Source organism: Meleagris gallopavo, chromosome 9 (genome assembly GCF_000146605.3).
Source record: "Meleagris gallopavo isolate NT-WF06-2002-E0010 breed Aviagen turkey brand Nicholas breeding stock chromosome 9, Turkey_5.1, whole genome shotgun sequence".
Classification (NCBI taxonomy): domain Eukaryota; kingdom Metazoa; phylum Chordata; class Aves; order Galliformes; family Phasianidae; genus Meleagris; species Meleagris gallopavo.
The window spans coordinates 735733-763341 of NC_015019.2; the positions used below are offsets into that span (position 1 = coordinate 735733).

Here is a 27609-nt window from a genome sequence, read left to right on the forward strand (position 1 = left end):
GGAGATTGTGTTAGGATATCATTGTTTTAATCTTGGTAGCGTGTTCAAAGTGCAAACTTCTTCCTTCCCCTACTGGCAGCATAGGCTGGGAAAGGGCAGTGCTTGAGACCATCCTTCCCAGCCCTCTTTGGACTCAGCCATTGGTCTGCGCAGTGCAGCATCACTGCAATCAGTTTTACAGCTGCACGGTGGTGAAGCATCCCAAGGCTGGCACTGCTTTTAGGGGACCCAATGATGGGAACCTTGTAGAGGAACCTGGGTCTGCAGGAAGGGCTGATTACATCTCATCTTGCGCTGCAGTCGTTTCGGATCTCTAAGGCTTCTTAAGGAAAACTTTGTTTTGCTCTCACAGGTACATTCTCCCTGAGAATTCTCTCCTTTTGTCCCCTCTCTCTTCCCACCATAATAAGTTTCAGGCAAAAAACAGCAGGAGGATGGAATGGGCTTCAGGTCTGTGTCCCAGCTGCTCACAGCGGAGCTGCCTTCAGAGGAGGCTGCTGAGGGCTTTGTCTTGTTGAGCTCTGAGGTGTTCATGCCCTCATGTCCGTTAGGGTTCCCAATCACTTGCTGTGCATGGAACTCCCCTCTCCCACTCCCAGGTGGCTGTGGCTTCTGTGGGGAAGTCCAAGACTGAGTTGGGTGATGAGCTCCAGCAGCATTTAGCAACAGGAAGGGAGATGGGCGTTTTTTCTTGGACCAATCTCCATTTCTGTCTTTTAATCAGCACCTTAACATCATTAAGGCGGCTTCGTCAGGTGCTGCTCAAATATGCTGTGCACCTCATTGCTTTTTGTTCTGGTGGTGCTCACACAGGTTTTTAACCCCTTGTGTATAACAGGGATTTGGCAGATGCTGTCACGTGGCAGGCGGTGAGTCTTGGAAGCAGTGCTGCTTGTTCATTCTGCAGACACGGAGCAGTACAAGTAGCAGGAGTTTTGCTCTCTGACCTGATCTCTGAGAGGAGTTGGTTCTTGAAGCTGAATTGCTCTCCAGACACCAGGTGTTAACTGCTAAGGCCTCTGTCTTAACACGACTAAACAAAGAAAGTTGTGTTGGACTGCACGTAGACTTGTTGCTCGTTTCTCTGCTGCAAGGCCTTGACACTTACAGCCTGGGGGATGCTGGTCTCAGGAAAAGATGTGAGAGCATCCGAGCAGCTTCAAACCGCCACCAGGATGGCATCCCTGATGGATAAGTGTGCTTGTTTTTGTTGTCTTAGGGTTCAGTGCCGTTACAGAAGTGTTGGATTAATAGCAGATGATGATGATGTCAGTGGAACGTAGACAAGTGCCTTTGAAGTGTTGTAAGAAGTCTTCTGGTCAGTGTAATTTCAGACAATTCTGCAAGAATTTGGAAACTTACCTTACTCTTGCTTGAAGCTAAGATGACATTTGTGGAACGTGAGGTCAAAATCTAGTCTGGCTGGTCCTGCCTTTGAGGAATTGGCAGGGAACCCTGGGTGTTTTACAGCATCCCCTGCTCTGTGTTGGAAGGTTTGGGCCCTCTTGCTGTGGATGACTGCTGTCACAGGATCATAGAGTGGCCTGGGTTGAAAAGGACCACAACGCTCATCCAGTTCCAACCCCTGCTGTGTGCAGGGTCACCAACCAGCAGCCCAGGCTGCCCAGAGCCACATCCAGCCTGGCCTTGAATGCCTGCAGGGATGGGGCATCCACAGCCTCCTTGGGCAACCTGTTCCAGTGCCTCATCACCCTCTGGGTGAAAAACTTCCTCCTAATAACCAACTTAAATCTCCCCTGTCTCAGTTTAAAACCATTCCCCCTCGTCCTATCACCATCCACCCTCACAAACAGCCATTTCCCCTCCTATCTATAAGCTCTCTTCAAGCACTGGAAGGCCACAGTGAGGTCTCCCCAGAGCCTTCTCTCCTCCAAGCTAACCAAGCCCAGTTTCCTCAACATTTCTTTGTGGGAGAGGTGCTCCAGCCCTATAACCACAAAGCCTGCACTCTAGACAGGTGCTTCTGATGGAGAGAAGTCTGGCTTTGGTCTTTGCCCCCTGGTTTGGGGCTGTTAGACAGCAGTTGTTGGTGTCTTGAGGCTGCAGGGGTTGTCCAGCTTTGACTTCCAGCCCTCGGAGTCTTCTTGTCTGTCATTCTGAAGACTCCTTTGCTGAGGACCTTTTTTTCCTTTAATTATCATTTGTAGGTGTGTCACATCTCCCCATTTCTTTCCATAATGAGGTAGGTTTACCTCTGGAAAGTATTAACATCCCAGCTCTTCCAGCATCTGTCTGCAAGGAGATGGTGATGGCTTAACGTAGTGCTGTGTGGCAGCAGGTTTGGATGGCACCAGTGGTGATGTGTGCTTTGAATAATGGCATCTTATTCCTTTCTGGAGAATTTTCACTGGACTGAAGCCTGTCTGTAGCAGCACACGTGGTTCCCTGGCGATTCTTTATAAATTAATTTGCTTTAAAATGAGTTAGCCAATCTGTAATAAATGTTTGCAGTGCTTCAATCTGGAGGCCTATAAACTGCCTGGATAAACTCAGATAAATGGCTGTGATGAAGTGAGCTTTTACCATATCTGTCGTTCAAGGTGCAATAGTTAATGAAGACGTGCTGCCCAGGACCGTGCTGGTGAATGTGTGGTTGGTGACAGCAGGGTGGGATGTGCAGCCTGTGGTCGCTGCCCCTGTGCTGGAGGAAGGCAGTTGCAAAGCAGCTGTGCCCTTCTGCATGCAGCAGAGGTTTGGAGGTATTCGCTGCACTGTGAGGGAATAACAACGTTATTCTTTATTTTTTCTCACTTTCTGATTTTAATTAAACGTTTGGTGGTGGCTCCTCATTTTTTCCAGGTAGGCCACGTATTCCCCTGCTAACAGCTGAATAAAGACGCTCAGATGTGGAAGACCTGTGCTGTTACAGCACCAGTGATGTCTCTCATACTGTTTTTAATAAGCTAGTCACCAGGTGTTCCTGGCTGCCCCCATAGAGCTCCCTGGTCCAAGAGAAGACCCTTGTGCCCTCCCTTTGGTGGAAAACTAGGGCAGGTCTGCTCTTTCACACGGTTGGGTTTGATGTTCTGAGCTACACCCCGTGCCAGTCCCGTGTGTTGGTGGAATCCCATGGCCTCTTTGGAAGCTCTGGGTGCTGCCTGAGAAGCACTGTGCTGTTCCCAGGAGTTACACTTGCTGACTATTCTGGAGAAGATGGTGCCAAGTCCCAAGTGAGGAGATCCCAAATATTCAGTGGGGCAGTCGCAGCCTCTGCAGATGAGCAGGGTTTCAGCAATCTCCTCTTTTTAGCAGAGTTGTGCTCCAGTGTGCTTCCCTTGTTGCCAGGTATGTGGCTGGAAAGCAGGAGGATTTCAGGCAGACGGAACGAAAAAGGAGGTAGAAATGTGGCAGATCATTTCAGCATCTGCCAGAAACAATAAGCTATTATTCGTCTGTTGGAGGTAGTGAGAAGAGACCTTACCAGGAGGTGAAGTTCACTTTCAGTTGGCAGCATAACTCGCTGTGAAGCTCAGCAGAAAGTCTGGATGAATTCGAAAGCCTGGGGCAAATGAAAGCAGCGTTTCTTACCTTGCTGCAGCTCAGCAGCTCTCATTTTCTCAGATCGAGTTCAGCTTCAGAGCAGCCGACAAGGCTGGAAAGCATCCTTCTCTCCTGTCCTATGGGCTGCCTTCTTGATCCCGAGCAGCTGGCAGCTAAAAGTCACCGTGAAGAGTGCTGTCAGGGAGACAGGATTTCAGTGATGGGCAGAGACAATCCTCCTTTCCCACCCAAACTACTTGCAGCATCATTTTGGGTCCATCACCACACAGACTTCCTCAGCTTTTCCAGATTATTATAAATATGGCAAAAGCCAGCGCCTCTCTGCTTCCGTATCTCCTTGTCATGGATTTCTGCTGCAGCACAGAAACTTCTTAGAACAAAATGGCAGATTGCAGAACGAATTGCAGCGGGAACTTTTGGAGGCGCAGAGCAGAAACTGCTTCAAAGCAAATCCATGGAGGATTTGTCCAGAGATGTTCTCAGTGCAGCTCAATCCAAGCAGTTCTTCACCAGCTGATGGTCCTGTTCTGTTTCTTAGGCTCTCTCCCCAGGCGTCCATTCTTGGTGGGAATAGGAACGAGGTATTTGAATGGGCCCAGAGCCTGCAGGCAGTGCTGAGGCTTACGCTGTTGAAACCAGGTGCTGTCAGTCTACTTGAAGAGTACACGGGTAGCACAGCAAGTTGGTAGGTTTTCAGAGGCTGTTGCACTGTCCTCTGCATTCCTTATGCTCCAGAATTTTTCCCAGGGTCTCTCCATACCGTAGGAACATCACCTCAGTGGTTCACTGCAGACTCGTGCAAAGGGTGTGAATCAACTTCCTTTGTTCATTTGGGTGGCTCGACCTTCCTGCTGTATTGCTGTAAGGTCTGCTGTCTGTCTGGAGATGTGGGCAGGGGACGGCTTCCAGAAGGAAGCACCGTTGCTATCTGGAACAGCAGAAAACACATTGATCTGGAGAGGATTCTCACCGGCTTCAAATCCTCACGGCCTCCCTTTCAAATGTCTCTGCTTCTGTTTTGCTTTGTTCTTCTTCCTGTCATCCACCTTAAAGCACACGTTATGTTCTGCATTGCTGTGGGATTGGCTCATTCTGGAGGCTTTGTCTCCCGTGTAGCTGGAGAAAACGAATGGAATAATCAGTCCTTAGTGATGAAATTTGCTGAGATGCTGAAGATGACAACTTCTGTGCTTATCTGTTGCTGAAGCAGAAAATGTCGCTATGTTTTTTAGATAAAGCAAAGAGATAATGACCTGCAGAATACAATTCCCCAAGCCCTGCTTAAATGAGATTCAGAAGTCGGGTACGTTCTCTATCCAAATATTTCCTATTCAGTTCTGAGTGAACCATCTGTGAGTGAGCCTTGGTGATCCTTTCAGAGGGAAGGGTATGAAGAACCGACCAGCCATCGCCACTGAGATTATTTCATCTTCCTTCTTTAATGGTGTAGATGAACCGTGCTCACAGTAAGCCCAAACAAGCAGCAATACTGAATTTTCTGCTTCAGAGCTCAAAACAGTGCCAAATTTAGGATTAGAATGATCCTGAGGAGGGGATGGGCTGTTGCCATGTCTTCTGACTACATTGCCTTCCTTCCCCATAGTGTGGAGTTCAGCCTGTTTTGGGGACGTGGTGCTCCATCGGTTCATGCTCTGCATCGCCGCTTGCAGAATCCAGCTCCCTTTCCTTCTTCAGCTTTTATCCTTTTGTGGAGACATAGTGCATTATTAGCTGATATGAATGTAAATGCTTTCTTGCCTCACCTTTCTTGGCCTCTCTGCCTGGCGGTGCTGCTGGCTTCAGAGCTGGGCTGTGGCTTTGGCCGTCTGCTGGCAGCAGCGAGCATCACACCTCCCTGTGAATGCCATGCACAGCCACGCTGCTCTTTCTTCCTGACTGCATTGCATACTCGGGTCTACTTCACTACGTTCTCCCTCTTACGGCTGCTTTTAACATCGTGGGCTTTTCCACTTCCCTTTCTGCCACCCTCCAGAATTTCCCCCAGCTCTGGCTTAGTCTTTTCTCGCTGTTCCCTGTCTGAGTATTCACCCACACAATTATGGGGCTGCATTATAGCTGTAGTTAAGTTATGACATCGTTTATGTCTGCCCTCTGACAAAATTCCTGTGTCTTGTCACGCTCTGTCTTGTTCAAGACTCAGTCTACAGAGATAGAAAGAAGTTATTTCTGCCTCTGTTTCAAGAGAAAAGGTATTTGGGAAGATAGGTTAGCTAATGCTAAGAGATCGGGAGAAAGGAGAGGCCGCATCATTTGAGTCTGGTGAAACACAGCAGAAGGCAGAGAACGGGTTGTTACGCCCCACAGAACGGCTGTGAGAAGCCTCCTGAACTGGTGCTCCAAGTAATTTCTGGTATCCCACTGTGTCCTTTATCAAAAGCGAGTCTGTTTGCCACGCCGTGGTGGGGGTGCGGATGGTAGAGAGAGTTCTGAAAGACTGGCTTTGCCGAGCTGCTGTGTCTTGCTGCTGCTTTTTGGCTTCAGATTTTGTAACCTCACAAGAGCTGTGATTGATTTGCTGGTGTCCTGGGCATTGCTAGCAATCCTGCCAGGCCTTGGTTTACTCCAGCAGTGTTCAGAAGAGTAGGCAATTCATGCACCGTTCGATTGGTTTTCATTAACTTGCAAATCTCTCTCTCGTTTCCAGTCGTCATCATCTAAATGGATTCTAGTGAAATTTCGGGGTCTCTGGACCCCCTGTCTCTGCCTGACAAACCGCTTATTGGTGATCTTCCTGCTGACATGGAGTTTGGGGAGGATCTCTTGGGCTCCCAGACTGCTTCTACCCAGGAAGCTGCAGTTCTTCGGCCCCCAGACTGGGATCAGTCCAAGCAAATGACTGCAGATGGGGACTTAGGCCTTCAGGAGAAAGGAGACAGCCTGTCTGAACAAAACAAATCAAGTGACCTCAGTCTAGATAAACCCGGTGCTGTGTTGGACGTCCTGGAGAAACCTGATGTGTTAGATGACTTGGATGGAACTGCTGGCTCGGTGGAAAATAAATCAGAGGATCTGGATGAGCTGTGTAAGGCACAGCCTTCCCAGGATGGGGAGGGTGGGATGGGGGACTCCTCTGCCGTCTCTAAAGAGGCCCTTGTTCCAGAAACACAGAAAGAAGGGGAAGATGCACCAAAAACTAATTCTGGGGACCTAAAGGAAGATGGTGCTGCTGCTATTCCTGCACTGTCTGATGAAAACGGCCCTGAATCACCGCCACAGCCTGCTCCTGACTCTGGAGACCTCAGCAGTGCCCCAGCCATAGAAGAAACCACAGCACAACCCTCGAGTCCGCCGGTAGCCCCTCCACAACTCAGCCTTAAACAGCCAAAAAAGACGAGGTTGAAGGCACCGAGGAAAAGCTCACCTGTGCAGAGGGAAGGACTGCCGGGGGACGCAGAGGGGGAGCTGCGCCCAGACAGCAGTATGGCAGCTCTGCCCTCTGAGCCTGCGCAGGAAAAGAAAGCAGAGGAATGGAATGATGATGGGAACAACTCACTGAGAGAAAGCACTGGACCGAGGGCAGAGGAAGCTGCGTTACCAGCAGGTAGGTTGTTGTTTCTGCAGGACTTGGCTTCCTCTTGCTCAGAAGGCTGCTAGACTGCACTCCTCTAAGTTGGAGAGTGTTCTGAGCTCCAGCTTTTCCTGTCTTCCTTTACCTTGGAAATCAGTGATGTTCCTGATGGACTAAATATGGGAAAAGTGTCTCACTTGCCTGGATTAATGTTCTGGAAGCTGTTCTTTTGGCGTGCACAAGCTCTCACTCTGGTTTCATAGCTTTAACTTTGATTTTTAGTGCTTGTGTTAGCTAGGAGCTTCTCTGATAAAGCTGCTGCTGCACATCTTTCTCCTCATCCTTGGAGTCTTTTTTGGAGATGAGGATTTCCAGTAGGCGAAGTCCCACTGACCGAGCTGGCCATCCTCAGGATGTGTTCAGTCCCCACAGTCATGCAGCTGGAGGCAGCTGCCCAGCCTTCCTGCATGCAGGAAGGTCTCTCCTGTAAGGACTTCTCCCAGACCACATGAATTTATCTGTACCTACAAGTGGTGGGTTTAGGAGCTTTCCTGTGTCTGAACGCCACCAGAATAGCTGGCTCTGTCTGAGGCTACATATGCAGACTGACCCAAAGGGCGGCTGCATTTGAACAACATCAGTTCTCTTCTGTTGGACAAAAGCAAGATATCAGATTAAAGTTTCTTCTGTGCTTCTGTTGCAGAAGGCTTGTCTCGGAAGGGAAGTGTGCCCCAAACTGAGAAGGTGAGGAGAATACAGTCAAGTACGTATGCTGTGGGAACACTGAGGGTGGCTGACTGTTGCCAGACTCATTGAGAGACACTGGCTGTCTCATCAGCCCTGCGGGAGGGAGTTTCCATGTCTGCAGTGATGGAGTGATTCTCTGTGTACTGCCACTGTGCTGTACATGTGGCTTCAGTGTATCTGTCCCTGCCACCCCCGGATGGAACATCATTCCCATAAGGCTGCTTTCCCCTCTCTCCCCCACGTGGCCAACTCTTGTCGGATATCTATGGAGTTTTGCCCTTTTTCAGCCTAGTTAGTGGGAATTTAAAGCTCAGAAATTGAAACTGCACAGTGATCTGGGATATTTATCCATTGTTGTCCTAGCAAATGGTTGGTCTAAAAATTTCCTGAATCTCTTCTAGGAGAAAAGAAGTGAACGAGCCAGAAGATCAGAAAGTGCCAGGCCTGAAACTGTGAACTCTGCTGAGAGCAGTGAGTAATCAGCGTTGGCCATCACCCTTGTTCAGCCCTAGAGCAGGACCTGGACCCAGTGCAAACAGGCAGTTTGTGTTGTGAACAGGGAGTAAGGACCTTGGAGCTTTCACTTAGATGTTCCTGTTACATAGTTCAGGTCCCTTCACCCCTAGAGTTTCCATTTCAGGATACTTGCCTTACTTTCTCAGGGTAAGGGAGGGGAGAATTGCAGTATTTTTGCAGTGGTTTGTAGACAAAAAGCACCAACTAATAATAGGATGAAGCTCCGGGGATGTTCCCAGGAAACCCATCTTCCATTTCCTCAGCCAGAACCTTTCTTCCTGTGCCTCTATGCCATCAGGCTGTCTGAAGGAAGGTTGCATTCTGGGGACTTACCTGTAGAAACGCAGGAAATCTCTGTCCTCCATTATGTCGAGTGTTGCACTGATATTTTCTTACACTTTACTGTTGGTCAGTCGTTGTCTGTCTGTGCTGGAGAAGTGGCTGGTGATCCAGCTTCTTCCCTTTAATGTTTACTGGTTCTTATAGGGCTTTCTGTTGTAATGTTTACACTTCAGGCATCTGCTCCACCTTATGACTTTTCCTAGAGAGGAACTTAAGACCAATTTGCTTAAGGAGCTTCCAACTCATCTCCAATTCCAGCAGAGTATCTTTTCAGGGTCTCTTTATCATTCTGCTTAGGAAGGTACAGAGCATTTAAACGAACTGCAGAAAGATGACCCCGGAAAGCCCCAGCATGCCTCTCACGACACAACTTTGTCTTAGTTCCTAGTGGAGAATCTCTCTGCTGTTTTGCAGTTCCGGTCTCTGACGAAGATTCTGATGCAATGGTGGATGATCCCAACGATGAGGATTTTGTTCCTTTCCGTACGCGCCGCTCGACTCGCATGTCGTTACGCACTCAGGTCGCTCAGAGAGCTGCCCGTTCTGTCGCTAAGATGACGTGTGCCAACTGCCGGACCCCGCTGCAGAAGGGCCAGACTGCCTACCAACGGAAAGGACTCCCTCAGCTCTTTTGCTCCAGCTCCTGTCTCACCACCTTCTCGAGAAGACCGCATGGCAAGAAGATATGCACCTTCTGTAAAAAGTATGTCGTCGTTCCCCTCTCCTCAATGACTCTGTGCTAGTCACCCGCTGCATTTTACCCGCTACCCTGTGACTCCCGTGTTTCCTTTGTCACCCGTGTCACTCTGCCAGCTGTCACCCCATGTCTTCTTCATGCATCCCCTTCTCCCTCCACTCCCTTTATGTTACTTATTGTCTCTCACTGCTTGGCTTAATTCCCCTTATCCCTGTCTGCTCCCAAAACAAACTCTTGCATGTTTCAGGCACCACCCCTGTGGGCTGGGACAGAGGCTCGTGTGGGACAATTCCCGTCACTCCCTTGGGATAACAGAAATTTCCTTCACTGCAGTTTGCTTAGTGGCAGGACTGGTGTATTCTTGTGCTAACAAGTCTTCTTTTGATCCCCAGGGAGATCTGGAATACCAGGGATTCTGTGGTTGCCCAGATTGGTTCAGGTGGCTCTTTCCATGAGTTCTGCACCTCCGTCTGCCTGTCCCTCTATGAGGCCCAGCAACAGAGACCAGCACCTCAGTTTGCAGACCCCACAGACACCATCCGTTGCAGTGTCTGCCATAAACCTGGTGAGGTAAGCAAATCTCTTGTCTTTCTCTTGTCCTGGATGTGGTTATTGTGACCTCCAGCCCTCGGCCCTACCTGGTACCATCGCTGCGCATTTGCTGGGTTCTCCCATGGTGTAAAGCCTTAGCTCCAGAACTGCCTTGAACTCACTCCCACATTTTTCCTTCTTACTGTGAGGCAGCTCCTATTCCCAGAAATAAGGCTTCTGCTTCTCCCCACCCTGCGGATCATTGCTTTCTGCCACTCCACTCTCCCAGTTGCTCTGCCGGCTTTTGGCTGGAGGCCAGCCTGAGTCCCCAGCTGCTCCCAGTATGGCACTTGTCAGAGTTTTAGTGTAACAGCCCATTCTCCCAGGGGTTGTGGTAGCAGGGTGCATGTGTGGGAGAGAAGCCTACGGTGTTCTGTGAGAGTGACAGCAATGTTGTTTCTGCAGGTGCAGCATGAGGTCAGCAATGGGAATGTAGTTCACCGCATTTGCAGCGACGCCTGCTTCACCAAGTTCCGAGCCACCAAGGGGCTGAAAACCAACTGTTGTGACTACTGTGGACTTTATATATACAATAAGGGCATGCCCGTGGAGTACCTCTTCCATGAAGGCCAGCAAAAGCGCTTCTGCAACTCTAGCTGTCTCAACAGTTACAAGAAGGTGTGTGGAGTCAGCTGCTGGGGGTTGCAGGAAAGGGGGCTCCTATTTGGGCACTCAGCTCCTTTCTTCAGTTTGGCACAGAACGCTTTATGCAGTAGCAGGCAGCTTGAACCTCCTTGGCCTTCTATTGCTGACAAAATATCTTAAGAGACTGCTGTGAAGAAACTTTGAAACAGAACTTAGTTATACTGGGTGGGGCCCATCTTGGACCCAAGCACGGGTCAAACACTCGGACACAACTGGACAGGGCAGTTCCACAGGTAAATGCAGTTAGCATGAGATGGCTTCTTTTGGATGCCTCTCATCTGTAGCCTGAGCAAACTTCACTTAACTGTCCTGATGGGATTTCCAAGTCTTGTATTCCTTCCAGAGTACCCTTGAAGTGAGAAGAAGGGGTGCCAAAGGCAGGTTTTTTGACTACAACCTGAGCCTACAGGCTGTGAGCCTGGCTCCTCACATCAGGTCTTTCCTGCAGGAGAGCTGCTCTGTGGTGGATGCAGTGGTGGGGTGGAGAATGAGGATAGGACCTCATGGTCCTATCTGTGTAGGGTTCCCTGACAGCTCTGTTCTGCTCTGTGTTTGCAGAAGAACACCCGAGTCTACCCTTGCATGTGGTGCAAGACGCTGTGCAAAAACTTTGACATGCTGCCCAATGTGGATCGCAGTGGCAAGATGGGACTGTTCTGCTCCATTTGCTGCACTACCTCCCACAAAGTGAAGCAGTCGGGCTTGGTTGGTAAGGACCCTCATACAGTGATTTAATCACCTCTCTACTCAACTCCTTTCTTTGTACTTGTTATTACTTGTGGATGAGACTGGAAAGAAGGTGGGAAGGTGTCTGGGGAGGAGTCCAGAGTGATAAATGAAAGAGATGTGGAGGCAGAGGTACTCATTGCAACGTGTAGCCATCGTAGTGCTGAGGGGTAGTGTCTGTTGCTGTTCTTAAGAATGCAGGAGGCAGCTGTAGTACCGCGCTGTGCTGGATTGTCCTTCCCATTACATTGCCAGTTCAGTTCAGTGATTACCACTGAACACAGTGGTAATCACTGTGTTCAGGAGTGGGTATGGTCTCTGATGACTGATGCAAGTATTGCAAGCTCTTTTGTCCAAATTTCCATATAGCCAGTATCACTTATTTGAACCAGTCTGCTTTCTATCCATGTTTAACATTTCTGTCCTAGCAGAATCTGGTGCTCTTAGTTTCCTGGTGTTCTTGTCCCTTCGTTTTTTGTAATAGCTTGACTGAGGATGAGTGAGTAGATTGCATGCCATCCTCAGAATCTAGACCCATGTCCTGTGCTGCTGCCCTCACCAATTCCTGTCTGTTTCATCAGGTCCCCCTAGACCCTGCAGCTTCTGCAGAAAGAGTTTATCTGAACCCTGCTATTACAACAAGACAGACCGGGTTGTCTACCAATTCTGCAGCCCCAGCTGCTGGACCAAATTCCAGGTACTGAAAAATCCTTCATGCTGGGCTGGGCCCTAGAGCTCCTGCCTCTTTTCACGTGTAGCAGAGGCTGCAGCTTCTTCAGGCTCCTCAGGGAGTGTCTGTAAGAAAATCTCTTCTGGAGCACAGGCATCCCAATGTTGCTTAATTCCTTGGTCTTGGCCCCACCTTTCCCTCACTTCATTTGGAGTAAGACTGGCTGTAATTCTCTCCAGTCTATCAGGTTATGCCACGTAGGAGTACAGCACAGAGCTGCATTGCATGAGTAGTTTGGAACATAGTGGCCTTACAAGTGTGCTGCAAGTAAGCTAGCAAAGCACCGTGGGCACCTGCTAGAATGGAAAGAGGCAGAGCTGCTCTCTGAGCCAGGGATCACCAAGAAACAGAAGTCTTCTAGGTCATGTTGTCTGAAAATTTACATCCAGCAGACTTGGATACCTCATGTCTAATAGTCCTCAAAGGCTTGACTGATGATGTTGATTTTTTTGGTGTTGAGTTTGAGTATACATTAAATGTTCATACTATTCAAAGGCAACTGGAAGAATATTTGTTTTGTACAGTTGCCAAAGAACAAAGCAACAGCCAGGAAGACCTGGGAAACTTAGGCCAGGATATGCCTTGGGCAACTGAGAAAACTTAGAGAACCTAGAGAAGGAAAGTTATTTTCTGGCAGTTGCAGTGTCTGTTTGTCTGTTTGTTATTGTTTTCTTTTTCTATTCTTTTTTTTTTTACCGTGGTGTAATAGTTTGCTAAGATCACGTGTTGTGTGGATAGAGGGTAGCTGACATCTCTTTACAGTCGTAGACTTCATAAAACGTTGGAGTTATTGCCATGTAAAATCAGCATTGTAGCATGACATCCAAGCCGTGCATAACCTGGATTAGGATCCATCTTACTGACAGATCTCAGAACACACTTGATAAAGAAAAAACACTGAAAGGAGTGCTTCGAGATGGCTTCTCGGGGATCAGTATTAAGCCCAAGGAGTCAAACATCTTCATCAGTCATATGGAAATAAAGTCAAAGTAAGCGTACTAAAATTTTGCAGATGAAACAAAAACTGGTGAAGTGTTAAGTGATGCTGAGGTCAAGGCAGTCATACACAGCAAAGCAATTGAATTTCTTGGCAAGGTTGGTTCCTCCTAATGTGTACTTACAGTTCAGTGCAAGATCAGCCTTACTCATGTAATACTGGGATGTGAGTCCTGGAAAGTAAGGATTTAGAAAAAAACCTCTTGATTGCATCAGATTGGCCATTAAGCACGAGTGCCTCAGTTTACAGCTATGAAAAGAAGGATTCGGTTATTGTAAAAGAAGCAGAAGAGCAGGAAGCGAGAAGTTAGGGGGCAAGGAAGCAAAAGATCTACCTAGAATACTGCACAGGTGGGAAGGATATTCATCCAGTGCCCAAGTTGTTATTAATGTTGAAGAAAAATAAGAAGTATGCTGAAGAAAAGCTGCAAATTGCACAGAGCCTCAAAAATAAATGGCACCGACAGCACCTTATCTGAGGTCTTCAGAACAAAAACCTGGAAGATGACTTTATTAATGAAGATATCCCCGTGGACAAGACACCAAGTATTAAATGGCTCTTTAATCTAGCAGAGGAATGTGGGATGAGAATGGCTGCTTGAATTCTGAAGTTATGTTACCCTGAAAATAGAAACCAGGCTTCAAGATCTTTTAGAGAAAGTCTCTAAAAGAAGAGGTAGCGGAACCACCATCTCTGAATGTGCTCCAGTGCAGAAGGCTGGGAGCCTGAAAATGCCTGCTGGAGAAGAACTGGACCCAGTATATTGGAAGCAAAGTGGAATTACTCAAGAATCTGTTCTCCAGGAGCTTGAGATGTGATCTGATGGACTGACTGAGTCACTGACAGTGGCAGCCAGCGCAGTCTGAGCAGGGGCAGATGGCCTGCTGTGGTCAGTGGAGCGGGCAGGACGGCTGGTGGCAGTGCAGAACGGGTGCTTGCTGCCCTCTGTGTGCCCCTCTCTCCATGAGCTGTCTTTGTCTTCTACAGCACACCAGCCCGGAAGGTGGGATCCACCTGAACTGCCATTACTGCCACAATCTTTTCACCGGGAAGCCAGAGATCCTAGACTGGCAGGTGAGGACTTTCCCCAGGGGGATGTGGAGGCTGAGGTCAACCCCCGCGAGGACCACAGAGCTCTTCCTCTCCCTGCTCAAAGGAGAGTCCTTTCTGAGCCATTGCTCTGAATGCCTTGGCTGTAGAGACGTGCCTGGAGATGCGCCTGAGTGCTGATGTTCAGCAGCGTGTCAGAAGGGTGGGAGGAGACCTCCTCTGCCAAACCCTGCCAGGGGAGCTGGGGACCTGTCTCAGACCCGTAGTCTTGCTTCCCTGGGAAGCATGGGGACCTCCTGCCAGCCTGCCTGACCTGGTGGTGGTCTTTTTGGCAGGACAAGATGTATCAGTTCTGCTGCAAGGATTGCTGTGAGGACTTCAAACGGCTACGTGGGGTAGTGTCTCAGTGTGAGCACTGCAAGCAGGAGAAGCTGCTGCATGAGAAGATCCGCTTCTCAGGGGTGGAGAAGAACTTCTGCAGCGAAGGTACTTGGGGAAGGCACGGGAGAGGCAGAGCCCCCATGCCAGCCCTTGCTGGGGGAGGAGAAGAGAGCATGGAGTGGAACAGAGGGGAGACTGTCTAGCCAGGCCCTGGGGCGAGAGCCTCGCCATGCAGTGAAGGGAGGACTGTCAGTGGGGATGGCTTGCTGTCCAGCCAGGCCCTAGGGCAAGATCTTTACCGTTCATTGTGTCCTTGGGGAGGGCTTTCTCACAGCTTTTCTCTCTCTGGGGGCTGGGGAGACAGCAGGTGGCAGCTCCGCTCCTCCTGTCATCATGCACTTCTACGCTCTTGCGTCTGGGCTGGCCTGACCTGGCCTTGCCCTGCCTGCTGGGTTCCTGCACACAGGAGGTTGGAGTCAGACTCTTCCTAGAAGCATGGAGGTGAGAGATGGCAAGTCCCCATGAGGTCCCATCTTATCCCAGCCCCAGGGGCCAGTGCTGGATTGTTCCCTACAGTGTGTTGCGTGTGCTCTGTTGTCTCCGCAGACCTGGATTCTGGTCATGTTTGGGTCAGGGAGGCCCCCAGTTCATCCTGGGAAGGTTTCACTCCTATTGTTTCTCCGCAGGGTGTGTGCTTCTTTACAAACAGGATTTCACCAAGAACCTGGGCCTGTGCTGCATCACCTGCACCTACTGTTCTCAGACCTGCCAGCGGGCGGTCACCGAGCAGCTGGAGGGCAGCACCTGGGACTTCTGTAGTGAAGACTGCAAAAGCAAATACTTGCTCTGGTACTTCAAGGTCAGTATTGGCACTGGCAGCTTGTGCTAAGTGCTGTGGTGGGCACGGCACCCAGATAAGTGGGCATTGCACTGAGGAAGCTCGCACTGCTGGAGTCTGGCTGGCACTGCTGCGGAGAACCTGGCACTGCTGGAGTCCTGCCTGGCAATGACGGGACACTGCTACGGGGAAGCTCACGTAGCTGGAGTCCCCAGCTGATCCTGCCAGAGCACTGCACTGAGGAAGCTCACAGTGCTGGATCCGCGGCTAGTGCTGCAGTGAGAAGTTCGCACCGCTGGAGACCCCGGCTGGCACTGGCAGGGCACTGCTGTGGGGAAGCTCACAGCACCTTGCCATGTGCACCTTTCACTGGAGAGTTGTGTTGCACTCGGAGGGGGTGTGGTTAGTTACTCGTTGTTTCTCTCCTGCTGATGCGGGCTTTAGGCAGCTCGGTGCCATGCCTGCAAGCGTCAGGGGAAGCTGCTGGAAACCATCCACTGGCGAGGGCAAATCAAACACTTCTGCAACCAGCAGTGTCTGCTGCGATTTTACAATCAACAGAACCAGCCCAACCTGGACACGCAGAAGGGGCCCGAGAGCCTGCTGAACAGTGAGTAGGAGGGAGGGAGGGGACCTGCATAGCTCAGTCTGAGAGACACAGGGAAGACTGAACAGCAAGGGGTGGAAGCTTCCTGCCTGGGACTGGATGAGACGCTAGGGAACAATCCTGCACTGGCCCTTGGGGGGGAAAGGACGGAGTGGGACCTAATGGGGCTTCTCCATCTCTAACGTCTATGGTTCTATGACACACAGGGCCCAGACGGGAGGAGCCGGTGCCAGCGTGCTGCCTGTAGCTCACACTCTTAGCGAGGATACTCAGGGATTTAATGGGCGATTCCATCCTCATGTTGCCAGCGGAGAGCTCGATATGCAGGGTTAGGGGACAGCGTGGCTTGGCATGATAATCCACCTGCAGCCCCACACCACCTCCGAGCTGTGACCTTCTCAGATCTCATAAGCTAATCAGGATTGGGCCAGGTCAGTGCTTGGATGGGAAGCATTCAAGGAAAACACAGGGTGCTGCAGGAAGTGGTGCTGGTGATGCTGTAGGTGGGCTCTCCTCAGCCAGAGCCGAACCTAGACCGATCTTGAGGGAGCGCAGAGCCGCTGGAGGCACTCTGTCTTGTGAAGTTAGATTGGAGTCCTACCTAAAGGTTGCTGCAGCTTTGGGGAATTGCCAACCCCGTGTCCCGGATAACCCCATTCTGCATCCGCGGAGTTCCAGCTGGAGAGGAGATTTTCACTGCCTGTTGCCTCATTTCCTATCGTTAACTTGAGCCAATTGCTCACAGAAGATTGCAAAGTGCTTTGGGGTCCCTCAGGATGGAAGGTGCTCATAGTGACAGTGACAAGACATCGCATGGCCCTTGGACACTCGTGTAGTTTCATTCCGCTTGGTCTTTCAGAGGCCACGATCTTCTAGGTAATCTGTTTGATCTAGTTAACAAAATGCCTGCAGCTTGTGACGTGACTTCCTTCAGTTCATCAGGCTTCAACTGATAGCAGTATTGCAGGCTAAGGCCTTTGCAGCTCCCTGGGATTTCACGAGGTGTAAAACCCTGACTAGGGTGCACTGAGGAGGGGAAACCAAGAGGAGGACCTTCCCTTGAGAGACCTCGTTCTCCATCTTCAGGCTCTTCTTGAGGCCTCTCTTCTGACAGCACTTGGCAAATCGCAAGATGGGGGAAACCCTGGATGTCAGAACTGATTCGAGAGCAAAGCAGAGCTGCTCTGCCAGAAGCAGACAGTTCCCCCAGCCAGGGGAGTCCCAACCTGTCTTCCAGGAGCCAGGCTCTGTAAAGCACCATGTGAGGTGACAGCTCAAGTGGCAACACACTGAGGTGACCTGGACAAAAACTGTTGGTTTCCGCTGGCACTGGGGTGTCCAGAGAAAGACTGCTTGATGGGGCACTGTCCTGCTGCCCCGGTGGAGGAAGAGGCATTGAGCTTACCATCTCTTGTAGCTCAACGCGTGATTTTACAGCCTTAGCCTTGCTGTTTGATTTGTCCCCTGCTTTCAAGGCATCTTACCTGTGAGGCATCAATAACACTGCTGTGGGAACGCAGGCACAGCAAGCAAGCCACTGCCTGCCAAGGGAAGCATCTAGTTCACGCCATTTGGCCCTTGCCTCTTGGAGACATGGACCACAAGACTCTTAAGTACCCTCTCCACCTCCACCAACTGCCAGGACCTGACCACCACACTCCATCATGTCTCTAGAGGCCCCCGGGAACTTTGCTGTTTAGCACTTGCTGCGTTGCCCTTTCCCGTACTGCCTTTCTGTGTGCTTGTGAGGCAGAGGACTCAGGGCAAGCAAGGAAATGCCCTTTGGTAGCAGTGAGTGCTTGGCTGAGCACAATCTCCGGGCTTGGTAAAAGCCAAAGTGCAAGTGCTGCTGGTGGCACTGAGTCTTCTCTGTTCTTGTATGCCTGTCCTCTGCCAGCTGTGGGAAAGGTGTGGACAGCTTTGTCTTGGGTTTGTGGTGTACTGGTCAGTTTGCACTGGAAGGCTCTGGTGCTGGAGCCAGAGCTGCTATGTGCTTACACAGAGCTTTCCAGCCCAGCGGGCTGTGCAGGGTGTCTCAGGAGGAGCAGCTTGTCAGTGCTGGTGAGGAACAGCTTCTGCTTGGTCCAGCCAGGGTCTTCTGTGCACCTGGCAGCAGTGTTGCAAGCTTGCAAGGGACTGCTTGGATTTTAGGCCCATCTTGGGCATTGCTGCTGACCGCTTGCTTTTTTTGCCCAAAACCATTAATTCCAGCAGCTTCTGTCTGCCTGGTGATCCTCAGGGAGCTTGCTAACAATAAGAGTGGCCGCTCCTTTGCTCAGAACAGTGTGTGTGTAACAAGTGATTGAGGAGCTTCTGCCACAGAACTGTGTGCAGAGGCTTCCAAAGGAAACTGGTTCTGCATAGGGTCATCTAGCTGCAGAGGAGAGAGGGCTCAAAGTCATGCTTGGTGCAGTTTATGCCTTGGCAGCTCCTTGCTGGTGTTCTGAGAGTGAAGACCAACCCACAGCTTTCTTGAGAGCCTGGACTTGCAGCGTGTGGAGCTTTGTGGTGGGAGGATTTTCTTGTTTCCCATAGACCTAACTCTTCGGCCTGTGGGACACTGACCTTTGCTTTGATTGTGCTATAGCAAAGACTCTGCTTTTACTCTACTCCTCAGCTTGTCTTTCTCTATCCAAGCCATCCATGTCTCCCACCTAAACTTGCTGCCCATCCACTTTGGATGGGTCATGGGGAACTCTTGGACCCACTGAGATGGTTGCACATCCTGTGGCTGAATGCCGAGCTGTGGGCTGGAGAGCTTCCTTGAATGGGAACTGAGCTGTGCCCTCTGTGGCAGTCACCAAACGGACTTTGCTGCGCCTCTGTTTGCTGAAGAGCAAAGCTCCTGGGATTCTTGGGAGCTGCACAGCTGCAAATACCTGTGTGTTGGTCCTTGGGGAGTCTGGGTCTTTCCTGGGGGCCGATCTGTAGGAGGTGCAAGTGGAGCTGCTGCTCCATGTGGGTGCTCTGACCTGCTGCTTTCCTTGCAGGTGTCTCCTTCACACGCGGCCCACGGTGGGTCAGTGCTGTAGAAGGCAGCTCTTTTTCTCAGCCACACGGGTAACCAGGGTTCACGGGGGGCTTGGATGAAGGTGCTCTTTTAGCTCAGCAGCCTTTGAGATGGGTGTGGGTGCTCTGCAAAGCAGGTGAGCTGGAATTATCATCTTAGCAAAGATGATACTGTCACCATCTGAGAGTAGTGTCTGCCAGGCACGCCTCTTATCTGCTGGCAATCCCTTCTCTTTTGCATCTCTAATGCTGGGCAAAGCTGTCTCTGTACTTCCTGGGATACCTTGTAACACTGCTATTAGCTCTGTCACCTTCTTCCCAGGGATCTCGAAGCACTTTGCCAAGATACTATAGCAGGGAGATGGAGGCACAGGGAGGGGCCATGGCTCGGTACAGCAAGCCGGTAGGCAGAGCTGGGAATAGAGCCCTGGCATCCTCTCTCTATAAGGGGCTGGGATTTCTCCTGACCTGCTGTGATGGGGATGGGGTGGACCACAAGGGAACACAGATTGACACGGCCATGACTTGATCGTGGAGTGGTAGCGTTCTCAAAGGTGCTAGGGCTAGAGATTTTTGGAATGACTGACTGTTCCTGGAGTGGCCAGGAGCGGTTTCTGGGGAGCCTGTCACTGCCCTCTGGCCTGTGGCTGCTGCCACCTCCAGTCCCAGCAGTGGGACCTGTTAGCCGAGGAGCTCTTGAACTAAGAGGCATTGCTTTCTCTTTCAGGTCAATCTTCAGAAACAAAACCACCCGCTTCTTCCCATCAGAAGGCAGAGACTAACACGGTAAGGCCTGCTGGAGATAGGAATTTGCTAGATAGCACGAGGGGGCTGTCCTCACTCAGATCTGCAATTGTCTGTGGGGATCTAATTCTCCTGTTACCACTGTGTTTTAATGGTAGTGATCTGGGCAGTGGGAGCTGATATGAGCTTCTGGGCAGGGCAACATCAGCACATCTCCTGAGAAGGGGATGGGTGACCATTGCCCAGGAGTGAAGCATGGACACCAGAGCAGTCTGTCACTGTAGTGCTGGCTCCACTTCGCACAGTGCTCATTTATGCTCAGGCATAATCACTGTCCCACTGCACTCCCTGCTGCTCACCAGTGCCAAACTTCCTGCTGACTGGAGAGATCCCGTGTTGGTTTGTTCCCTGCCACTGTCAGCTTGGCAGCCCATTGGCCAGATGTGACTGTGGGAAACATGTACATGTGTGCTGTGGGCTGCCAGGCTCCAGGAGGCTGTACCAGTGGTTGAAAAGAGATAGTGCTGCTTTCGGTGGACACCAACCTCCTGCTTTCTGCATTTCCTCAGTTGTCATCAAAGACCTCCTCAGCCCACATGTCTCCAGCTGCGCCGCCTCCCCCACCCCCTCCAGTTCCAGCCACCCCTCGGAAGAACAAAGCTGCCATGTGCAAACCACTGATGCAGAACCGGGGTGTTTCCTGCAAAGTAGAAATGAAGTCCAAAGGATGTCAGACAGGTAGGACAGTAAGACACAACTAACTGCAGGATTAAAGGGGCGTTTCGGAAAGGAAGGTAGCATGTCTCTACTCCAGACTGGATATGAATCCAGCTTGAAACACTCTATAGAACTGCTGAACGTTTGGCATCGTGCTGAGGGAGTGTCAGGGATGTGCGAGGCATGCACAGCCTTGGATGGAGGTTGAGAGTCCATTTCCACGAGGAACAAAAGGAGCACTGCAGCATGAGTCCACTCTCACAGTACATGAGGCAGCTCCTTTTCCTCCAGAGATCTTCAGCTTGCCTGAGGAGCTGTCTGTCCAGCAGGTTCCACTGTGAAGCTGTCATTGCCTCATGTATGTCTCTAGCATATTCAAAGTAACTAGATCTCTCAGTAGGACCACATAAGAGCAGGGCTTGCACCACTTGCTGATGCAAGCCTCTCCTGCTGCAGGGCTGTCTGGCTTGCTGCTGCTTCAGCTCTGCCTGTAAGTTAGGTGCTGATGTCTGGAAGAGCTGTGGTGCTGGTTGGCTGTGTGGGCATGGCTGTGCGTAGCTAGGCTGGGTGGAGGAGCTGCTGGGAGCAAGCTCACTGATGTACTTTTGCTCTTGTCAGAGGCTGACTGGAAGCCCCAGGTGATTGTGTTGCCAATCCCAGTCCCGATCTTCGTGCCTGTGCCTATGCATATGTACTGCCAGAAAGTACCTGTGCCTTTCTCCATGCCTGTCCCGGTAAGCGACACACTTGGACCTGCTTGTGTTCTCTGTCTCAGTCCTGCCTTGCTGTAGTTTTCCTGCTTCTCTGTCCTCTTCTGCTGCCTCTGCTTATACAGCAGTTGGCTGAACTGGAACCCTGTGTGGGCACAGCACGTCTGATCTCTGCCTGGTGTGCTGCTGTCAACAGGTGCCTGTGCCAATGTTTCTACCCACCACACTGGAGAGCGCGGATAAGATTGTGGAGACGATTGAGGAGCTGAAGGTGAAGATCCCCTCCAATCCTCTAGAGGCTGACATCCTGGCCATGGCAGAGATGATTGCAGAGGCTGAGGAACTGGACAAAGCCTCCTCGGACCTGTGCGGTAGGTTCTGCCATGGCTTGGACTGACCTGATGGCTGGCATTGCCAAGGTTTACCTGTTCCTGAAACCAGAATATCTGCCCAGATTGCAGCTCCTCCAAAGCCTTTGAGAAGGAGCAGAGTAGAGCAAGCCCTCTGCTGCTGCTGAGGAAGTACCAGGAGGGGAGAGCTGCAGCAAGGAGCAGTGTGTGCCACTGTCTGTTTTGGGGGTGCCTGTCTTGGCACACGTTCACTAATTTATACACATGGCTGTTCAGGCTCTTACCTAAACTAGCTCCCCAACCAGAAGACTAACAGTCCTGACCTCACAGACCTTTTTAGCTGGGGGCTGCATTCCTCAAGCCCTACTGACTGGGGCTGTGTCTGGGTGAGGACAGAGGTCTAGTTTCTTGCTGTGCAGGGAGAGCTGGGCAGCGCAGTTGTTGTGGTGCTGATGTGAGCGCAGGACTGTGCCCTAGGGAGCCTGACTTCATTTTCTAGTTATCATGAGACAAAACAGTTTTTTGAAAGTTATGTTTCTGATCTGCTTTTGCATTGCAGACTTGGTGAGTAACCAGAGCGCAGAGGGTCTCCTGGAGGACTGTGATCTGTTTGGACCAGCAAGGGACGATGTGTTGGCTATGGCTGTCAAGATGGCAAACGTCCTCGATGAGCCAGGCCAGGACCTGGAGGCTGACTTCCCTAAGAGTAAGAGCTAGGTGAAGCAGGCATGTGGGGCTGCTCATGCTGCAGCAGGGTCCACCTGTTGCCCTCAGCCCACCTTTGCCAGCAGCATTAAGACCTGTGTGAACTTACCTCCCCATGCCCTATGACTGACCCTGCTTGAGGCCAGGAGCTGAGGGTCTTGCAGATGACTGCTCGCAGCAGGGGTGAGACCACCACTTTTGAACAAGTCTGTGTTTTTTGACTAACCAACCTCTCGAGGTCTGCAGGAAAGGGAGAATGAGAAGCTGATTCTAACAGCACAAAGCATAGGGCAAAGGTGATAGTGTGCTTACAGATAATGATTCCAGAGGATCCAGCGAAGCCCAAGGGAGGCCTGGACAGTGCATGACATTTTGGGAAATGGCAGAATTGCTGTGTGTGTTTGTCAGAAGGCAGAAGGTTGGGAAGAAGGAACAGACATGCACAGCAGTGCTGAGGCAGTATAGCAGCAGCAGAGGACAGAGAATTGGGGTACTTGTGCCAGACTGTCACCACTGCTGGCCTGGAATGAAGGCATGAAAGATGTTCCAGATGTTTTAAAAACATTTTGGGTTCTGGTTAGCCTGAGAAATTTTGCAACTCTGGCAGGTGATAGTGTTTCCTTTGTTGGGCTGTGGCTAAATGTTTGTGCCAAGCAGAAGTGGTGGGTACGAGGTTTTGGGCTGCGTGTTCCCTCTGCAGCTGGCTGTAAGAACCAGACCAGAATGGCAACTTACTTGTCTTAGACGTCTGCCTGTTTTCTCTGTTGGGGACAGGATGAGGTGTCTCAGCTGATCTCTTATTCCTGTGTTTCCTTTCAGACCCTCTATACATCAACCCCAGTGTGGATTTCCTCTTTGACTGTGGGCTGGTGGGCCCCGAAGATGTGTCCACAGAGCAAGAGCTGCCTCGTGCTGTCCGAAAGGTGAGCTCTTAGTGGGTACTGCCTGCTCAAAGCCTTGTGGATTTGGAATGGGAGTTGCCATCTGCAGCATAGTCTGAGGTGAGGTGTGCTGGGGAGGTTGTACTCCTCCCTTCAGAGCGTACCTGGCCTGTGGGTCGCTCCCTGAATGGAAATATGTTCCTGTTACTATGAAGCAGCCCTGAATGCAACATGTCATGTGAGAGCTGGCCTCTTCCCTGCCTGTGGTTCTCATAACTAATGGGTCTTGTTAGCTTGGCTGTCAGCAGAAGGATGCCTGCTGGCATTGGCACAGGCACACTAGGAGGGAACTAGCTGCCAGCAGCTCTGAGGAGCAGCTGGGAATCTTGCATCTGTCCCAGGTACATGCCTAATCTCACAGTACACCTCTCTGCAGGGGCAGAAGCGTCTGGTGCTCTCTGAAAGCTGTTCCCGGGACTCAATGAGCAGTCAGCCCAGCTGCACAGCACTGAACTACTCCTATGGTGTGAATGCCTGGAAGTCCTGGGTGCAAGCCAAGTATGCAGGGGGAGAGACCAGCAAGGGAGAGGAGCTGCGCTTTGGCCGTAAGTCTCCTGTCTGTAGGGGAGGAGTGGCAGGCATCTCCCAGCAGCTGGATCCCAGCCCATCGAGGTGCTTCTCGCCTTGCAGGATATTGTCTGAGGCTGCATGTTTGTTTCCACAGCCAAGCCCATTAGGATCAAAGAAGACATCCTGGCCTGCACAGCAGCTGAACTCAACTATGGCCTGGCTCAGTTTGTCAAGGAAATAACGCGGCCCAATGGAGAGCGCTACGAACCAGACAGCATCTATTACCTTTGCCTTGGCATCCAGCAGGTGAGGGAAGGCTTCTTGTCCTCCCTTCCTTCACAGCCAGACCTGGGGGTCACATCTGGTGAGGGGGAGTTCTTACCCTTTATTTTGCCTTCTGGAGACCTATGACAGCAACCTTGTTTCAGTCTTTGTTCCCGAGCCCAGTGGGAGGTGACAGGCATTCCCTGTCCTTGCACCCAAGGAGCACGTCGTAGAGGAAGGCTGAGTGAAGTATCCAAATTCAGTCTCAGTCCCTTCTCATTCATCAACTCTGCTTTGTGATGTCGTGCAGTTTCTCACAGCTTTCAGGAATGGATGCTTACAGCTAAGCATCTGCTCTGCAACTCTGCCTATGCAATCCTGGGCTCTGTGTGTGTCCTGGGCTTTATGGGAAGGGTTTGCACCAGGTACTGCTGTCTCTCTTGACTGTGTGTTCTGTTCTTTCTAGTACCTGCTTGAGAACAATCGTATGGTGAATATATTTACAGACCTTTACTACCTGACCTTCGTGCAGGAGCTGAACAAGTCCCTGAGTGGCTGGCAACCCACAGTCTTACCAAACAGTATGTGTCTCCATATTACCTTGACTTACCACACACATAACCCATTTATTCTTCTTGCCTTGGATCCTCCAGTCTGTTTGCCTTCCTCCAGCCTCAGTCTTCTTTCTTGGCACAGGCAGTGCTGTTCCAATGCATTTTAGGGTCATCCTGACCCATACTAACAGCAGAGCCAATCTGGTTTATGCCTCAGCAACTTTGTTTCCCAGAGTCAGGCTGGCTGGGAGCAGAGCGTGGCTCATTTGTTTCTTGGAGCAGTTCTAACCTTTACGATAGGTTACAGTGGTGTCTGAACCCTTTAGGAAAAAGGATACCAAACCAGCAGGTGTGGTGGCCCATGTCTTTCCCTTCCCAGTTTGTCGGAAAGCCCAGCACACTGTTATAAATGTTGGCCATGGTTGCTGTCATAATACCTTGTGAACAGACTGCCGTAGAACTTTGCAGAGGCTTTCCATGCTGCCACAATCTGGGCTTCCTTCCCTGCAGTGTCTTGTAAACAGGTAGTTGCTGTAGCCTCTCTTCTGCATGATGGATGGCTGTTCCAGACAGAGGCCTTTGGCTCCAGACCTGTTTGTCTAGAGAGGAGCTGGCTTTTCTATTATCTCACATAGCAAGGTGGAGCACTGACCTGGAGTCCACTTCATGGCCATTTGTAGGGATGAGCTGTTAGGATTTATTGGGATTCTGGGCTGAGATTTCCTGTGCTGTGGAATGGCAGGGTTAGGGTCCACCAATGGCTCTGGAGAAGGAACCTCGTGGGAAAGCGGGTATTGTGAAGTGTCAGCACCGAGTTGAACTTGGAGGGGAAGGGATTGCTCCAGGCCCACGTTCTTCAGATGCGTGGGACTGGCTCCCAGCCACTGCTGGCAGGCACATTGTTCTAGTTCCCTCCTGAAAGAACACGAGGCCACTGTGGGTGTTGACCTGGTTCTTCCTCTGTATTACAGACACAGTCTTCTCACGTGTCGAGGAGGAGCACCTCTGGGAGTGCAAGCAGCTGGGCGTTTACTCACCCTTTGTGCTCCTTAACACCCTTATGTTCTTCAACACTAAGTTCTTTGGGCTGCAGACAGCGGAGGAGCACATGCAGCTCTCCTTCACCAACGTAGTACGGCAGTCTCGCAAGTGCACCACAGCCCGTGGCGTCACGAAGATGGTGAGCATCCGCTACTGTGCTCCTGCCAAGCAGAAGAAAGGCCGAGGTAGGGTCTGACAGAACACCTCTTTGTCCCTCTCCCTGCCTTCTCCATCGTGTCCCAGCTGTGATCCTACTCTATCCCCCCTTTGCAGATGGTAGCACTGGAAAGAGGAAGCGTGAGGAGGAGATGCCAATGTTGGAGCAGCGGGAGAACAAGATGAACCCGCTTCGATGCCCCGTCAAGTTCTACGAGTTTTACCTCTCTAAATGGTGAGGCTTTTCTGGATCAGAGGCTTGTGTTGTTTTGGGGCCAACTCTCAGTTTCAGGGAGACCCAGTGGAGTAGATGCTGCTCTCTGCATATTCTTTCATGAGCATTAAGCCTTGACCAGGGTCTGCACAGCTTGTAGACTGTGATTGAGAGAACGCTTCTCTCTGTCTGCTTTCATTCCTTATTTCTTGGAAGACGTGGAGGGGTGTGTGGCACATTGGTTAGGGAGCTTACTGTGCAGTGCATGGCCTTGTCTTGCCCAGAAGATGAGACACTTGGGCCCTCCTTGATAATTGAGAGGGCAAGCCAGGCTTTCTGAGCCCCTGCTATTGATGTCCTAGGTCTCACTTTCCTTTCTCCTTACAGTCCTGAGAGTATGCGGAACCGCAACGACATCTTCTACCTGCAGCCTGAGAGGTCGTGCATCGCCGAGTCCCCGCTTTGGTATTCAGTCATCCCCATGGACAGGAGCATGCTGGAAAGCATGCTGAACCGCATCCTGGTGGTGAGGGAGATCTACGAGGAGCACAGCCGGCTCAGCAGCGTGGAGGATGATATGGACTAAGCACAAGGTGCTGCTGGGCTCTTTCTGCTCCAGCCTTGGACACCTCATCTCCGTGACTCCTGTTTTGGGGGCCGTGCAGCACAGCGTGGGGCCGGGACTGCAGCAATGCTGTCCCCACATTGTTACTGGACTCAAGACATCTCATCCTGCTCGTAACAGGCCTTTCTTACCTACGTGGCGCCTGCGCTCAGCCCTGTCCCGTGCCAGGTGGGCCATCTTCCCTGGGGCCAGCCCCTGCAGCACAGAGGTGGCAAAGCCACCAGGGTGGTGGCCCCTTTTCCTCCCCATCCTCCCTCTCCCCAGGGCTGCAGCCCCTACCCCCCGACTCTTACACTAACCCCTTCTCCCTCTGCCCTGAGGCAGGAACCGCACAATATGGCAGAGCGCTGCCTGGGACCAGCAGGCTCTGAGGCTTTTAAATTCCCCCTTCCCTTGGCATCAGCTCACAGAAGCTGCAGGTGGCACAGCAGGAACGGTAGCTCTGCTGCAGTGGGACAATGTTTTCAGGGCAGCAGGGAAGGACCACCGGCAGAATGTGAACTGTTGGATAGGGGAAGAGTTGTTTCCAGGGTTGGGGGTTGGCCAGGGCTGGCTGTTGGGAGCAGATGAAGTTGGTGCTGGAACGTGGGGTCAGAGGCCCAGCTGGGCCGTCTCCCTCAATTTTGTCAATGTTTTCTGAGTCGGCAGAAAACTGACTGACACGGGTCTGTGCCAGTGCTGCCCTTCCCTCCCCACTGTCCCCATTCCTGGTGTAGCCCCCTCCACAAGGCAAGGTGCCACCAGCACTGCAAGCTGGCTGGGGTGCTGGTGGCAGTGGTGGGTCCCTCTGCTCCTGCTCCAGGCTCAGGCAGCCACTAGCAGAAGTGAGGAGATCTGCTTGGCCTCTCCTCCCTCCCAAAGTTGCAGGGCCCCAGTGCCTGCCCAGAGCGGGCTGGGCTCCTGCTGTGCTGTTCCCTGCTGCCTCCTACCCCTCCTCGTGTTCTGGTTGGTTTTCCTGAGCTGTACATGGGTCTCAGCACTGTTTGTTGAGCCTGTATATATTGTTCTGGGCCTTGGCCTGGGGCCCTCTGTTCTCTGTGTCCATGTGGAGAGTGAGCCACTCACAAGTCTTGTTGTAGTGATAACAGGGCGTTAGGACTAACCCTGTGTCTCTGGAAACCATTCATTTCAAATAAAGTTGCAGAAAGTTG

At 51.3% G+C, this 27609-nt stretch overlaps 1 protein-coding gene across 2 annotated transcripts; it reads left to right on the plus strand.

Annotated features, from left to right (window-relative positions):
- The first annotated feature begins 1928 nt into the window (after positions 1 to 1928).
- On the plus strand, positions 1929 to 27609 carry ZMYM3 (zinc finger MYM-type containing 3). Of its 2 annotated transcripts, XM_003205626.3 has the most exons (24): positions 6202 to 7084; positions 7755 to 7795; positions 8200 to 8269; positions 9071 to 9359; positions 9746 to 9923; positions 10350 to 10562; positions 11148 to 11298; positions 11897 to 12012; positions 14030 to 14116; positions 14428 to 14578; positions 15160 to 15332; positions 15756 to 15921; positions 19655 to 19713; positions 20241 to 20409; positions 21007 to 21122; positions 21295 to 21469; positions 22008 to 22154; positions 22973 to 23076; positions 23471 to 23639; positions 23759 to 23910; positions 24335 to 24449; positions 25394 to 25648; positions 25737 to 25854; positions 26221 to 27609. In XM_003205626.3, exons 1-24 carry the CDS (start codon positions 6202 to 6204, stop codon positions 26417 to 26419), a joined length of 4296 nt encoding a protein of 1431 aa, XP_003205674.1. In that variant the 3' UTR covers positions 26420 to 27609. The 2 variants fall into 2 exon arrangements, with proteins under 2 accessions (XP_010713297.1, XP_003205674.1); XM_010714995.3 differs by lacking the exons at positions 15160 to 15332; positions 15756 to 15921 and having other exon boundaries at positions 1929 to 7084.

Coding starts and splice junctions, on each gene's coding strand:
- ZMYM3 (XM_003205626.3), top strand. CDS start 6,202: ATGGATTCTAGTGAAATTTCGGGGTCTCTGGACCCCCTGTCTCTGCCT. Junction 11,299..11,896: donor GAAGCAGTCGGGCTTGGTTG/GTAAGGACCCTC, acceptor CTGTTTCATCAG/GTCCCCCTAGACCCTGCAGC. Junction 19,714..20,240: donor AGAAGGCAGAGACTAACACG/GTAAGGCCTGCT, acceptor GCATTTCCTCAG/TTGTCATCAAAGACCTCCTC.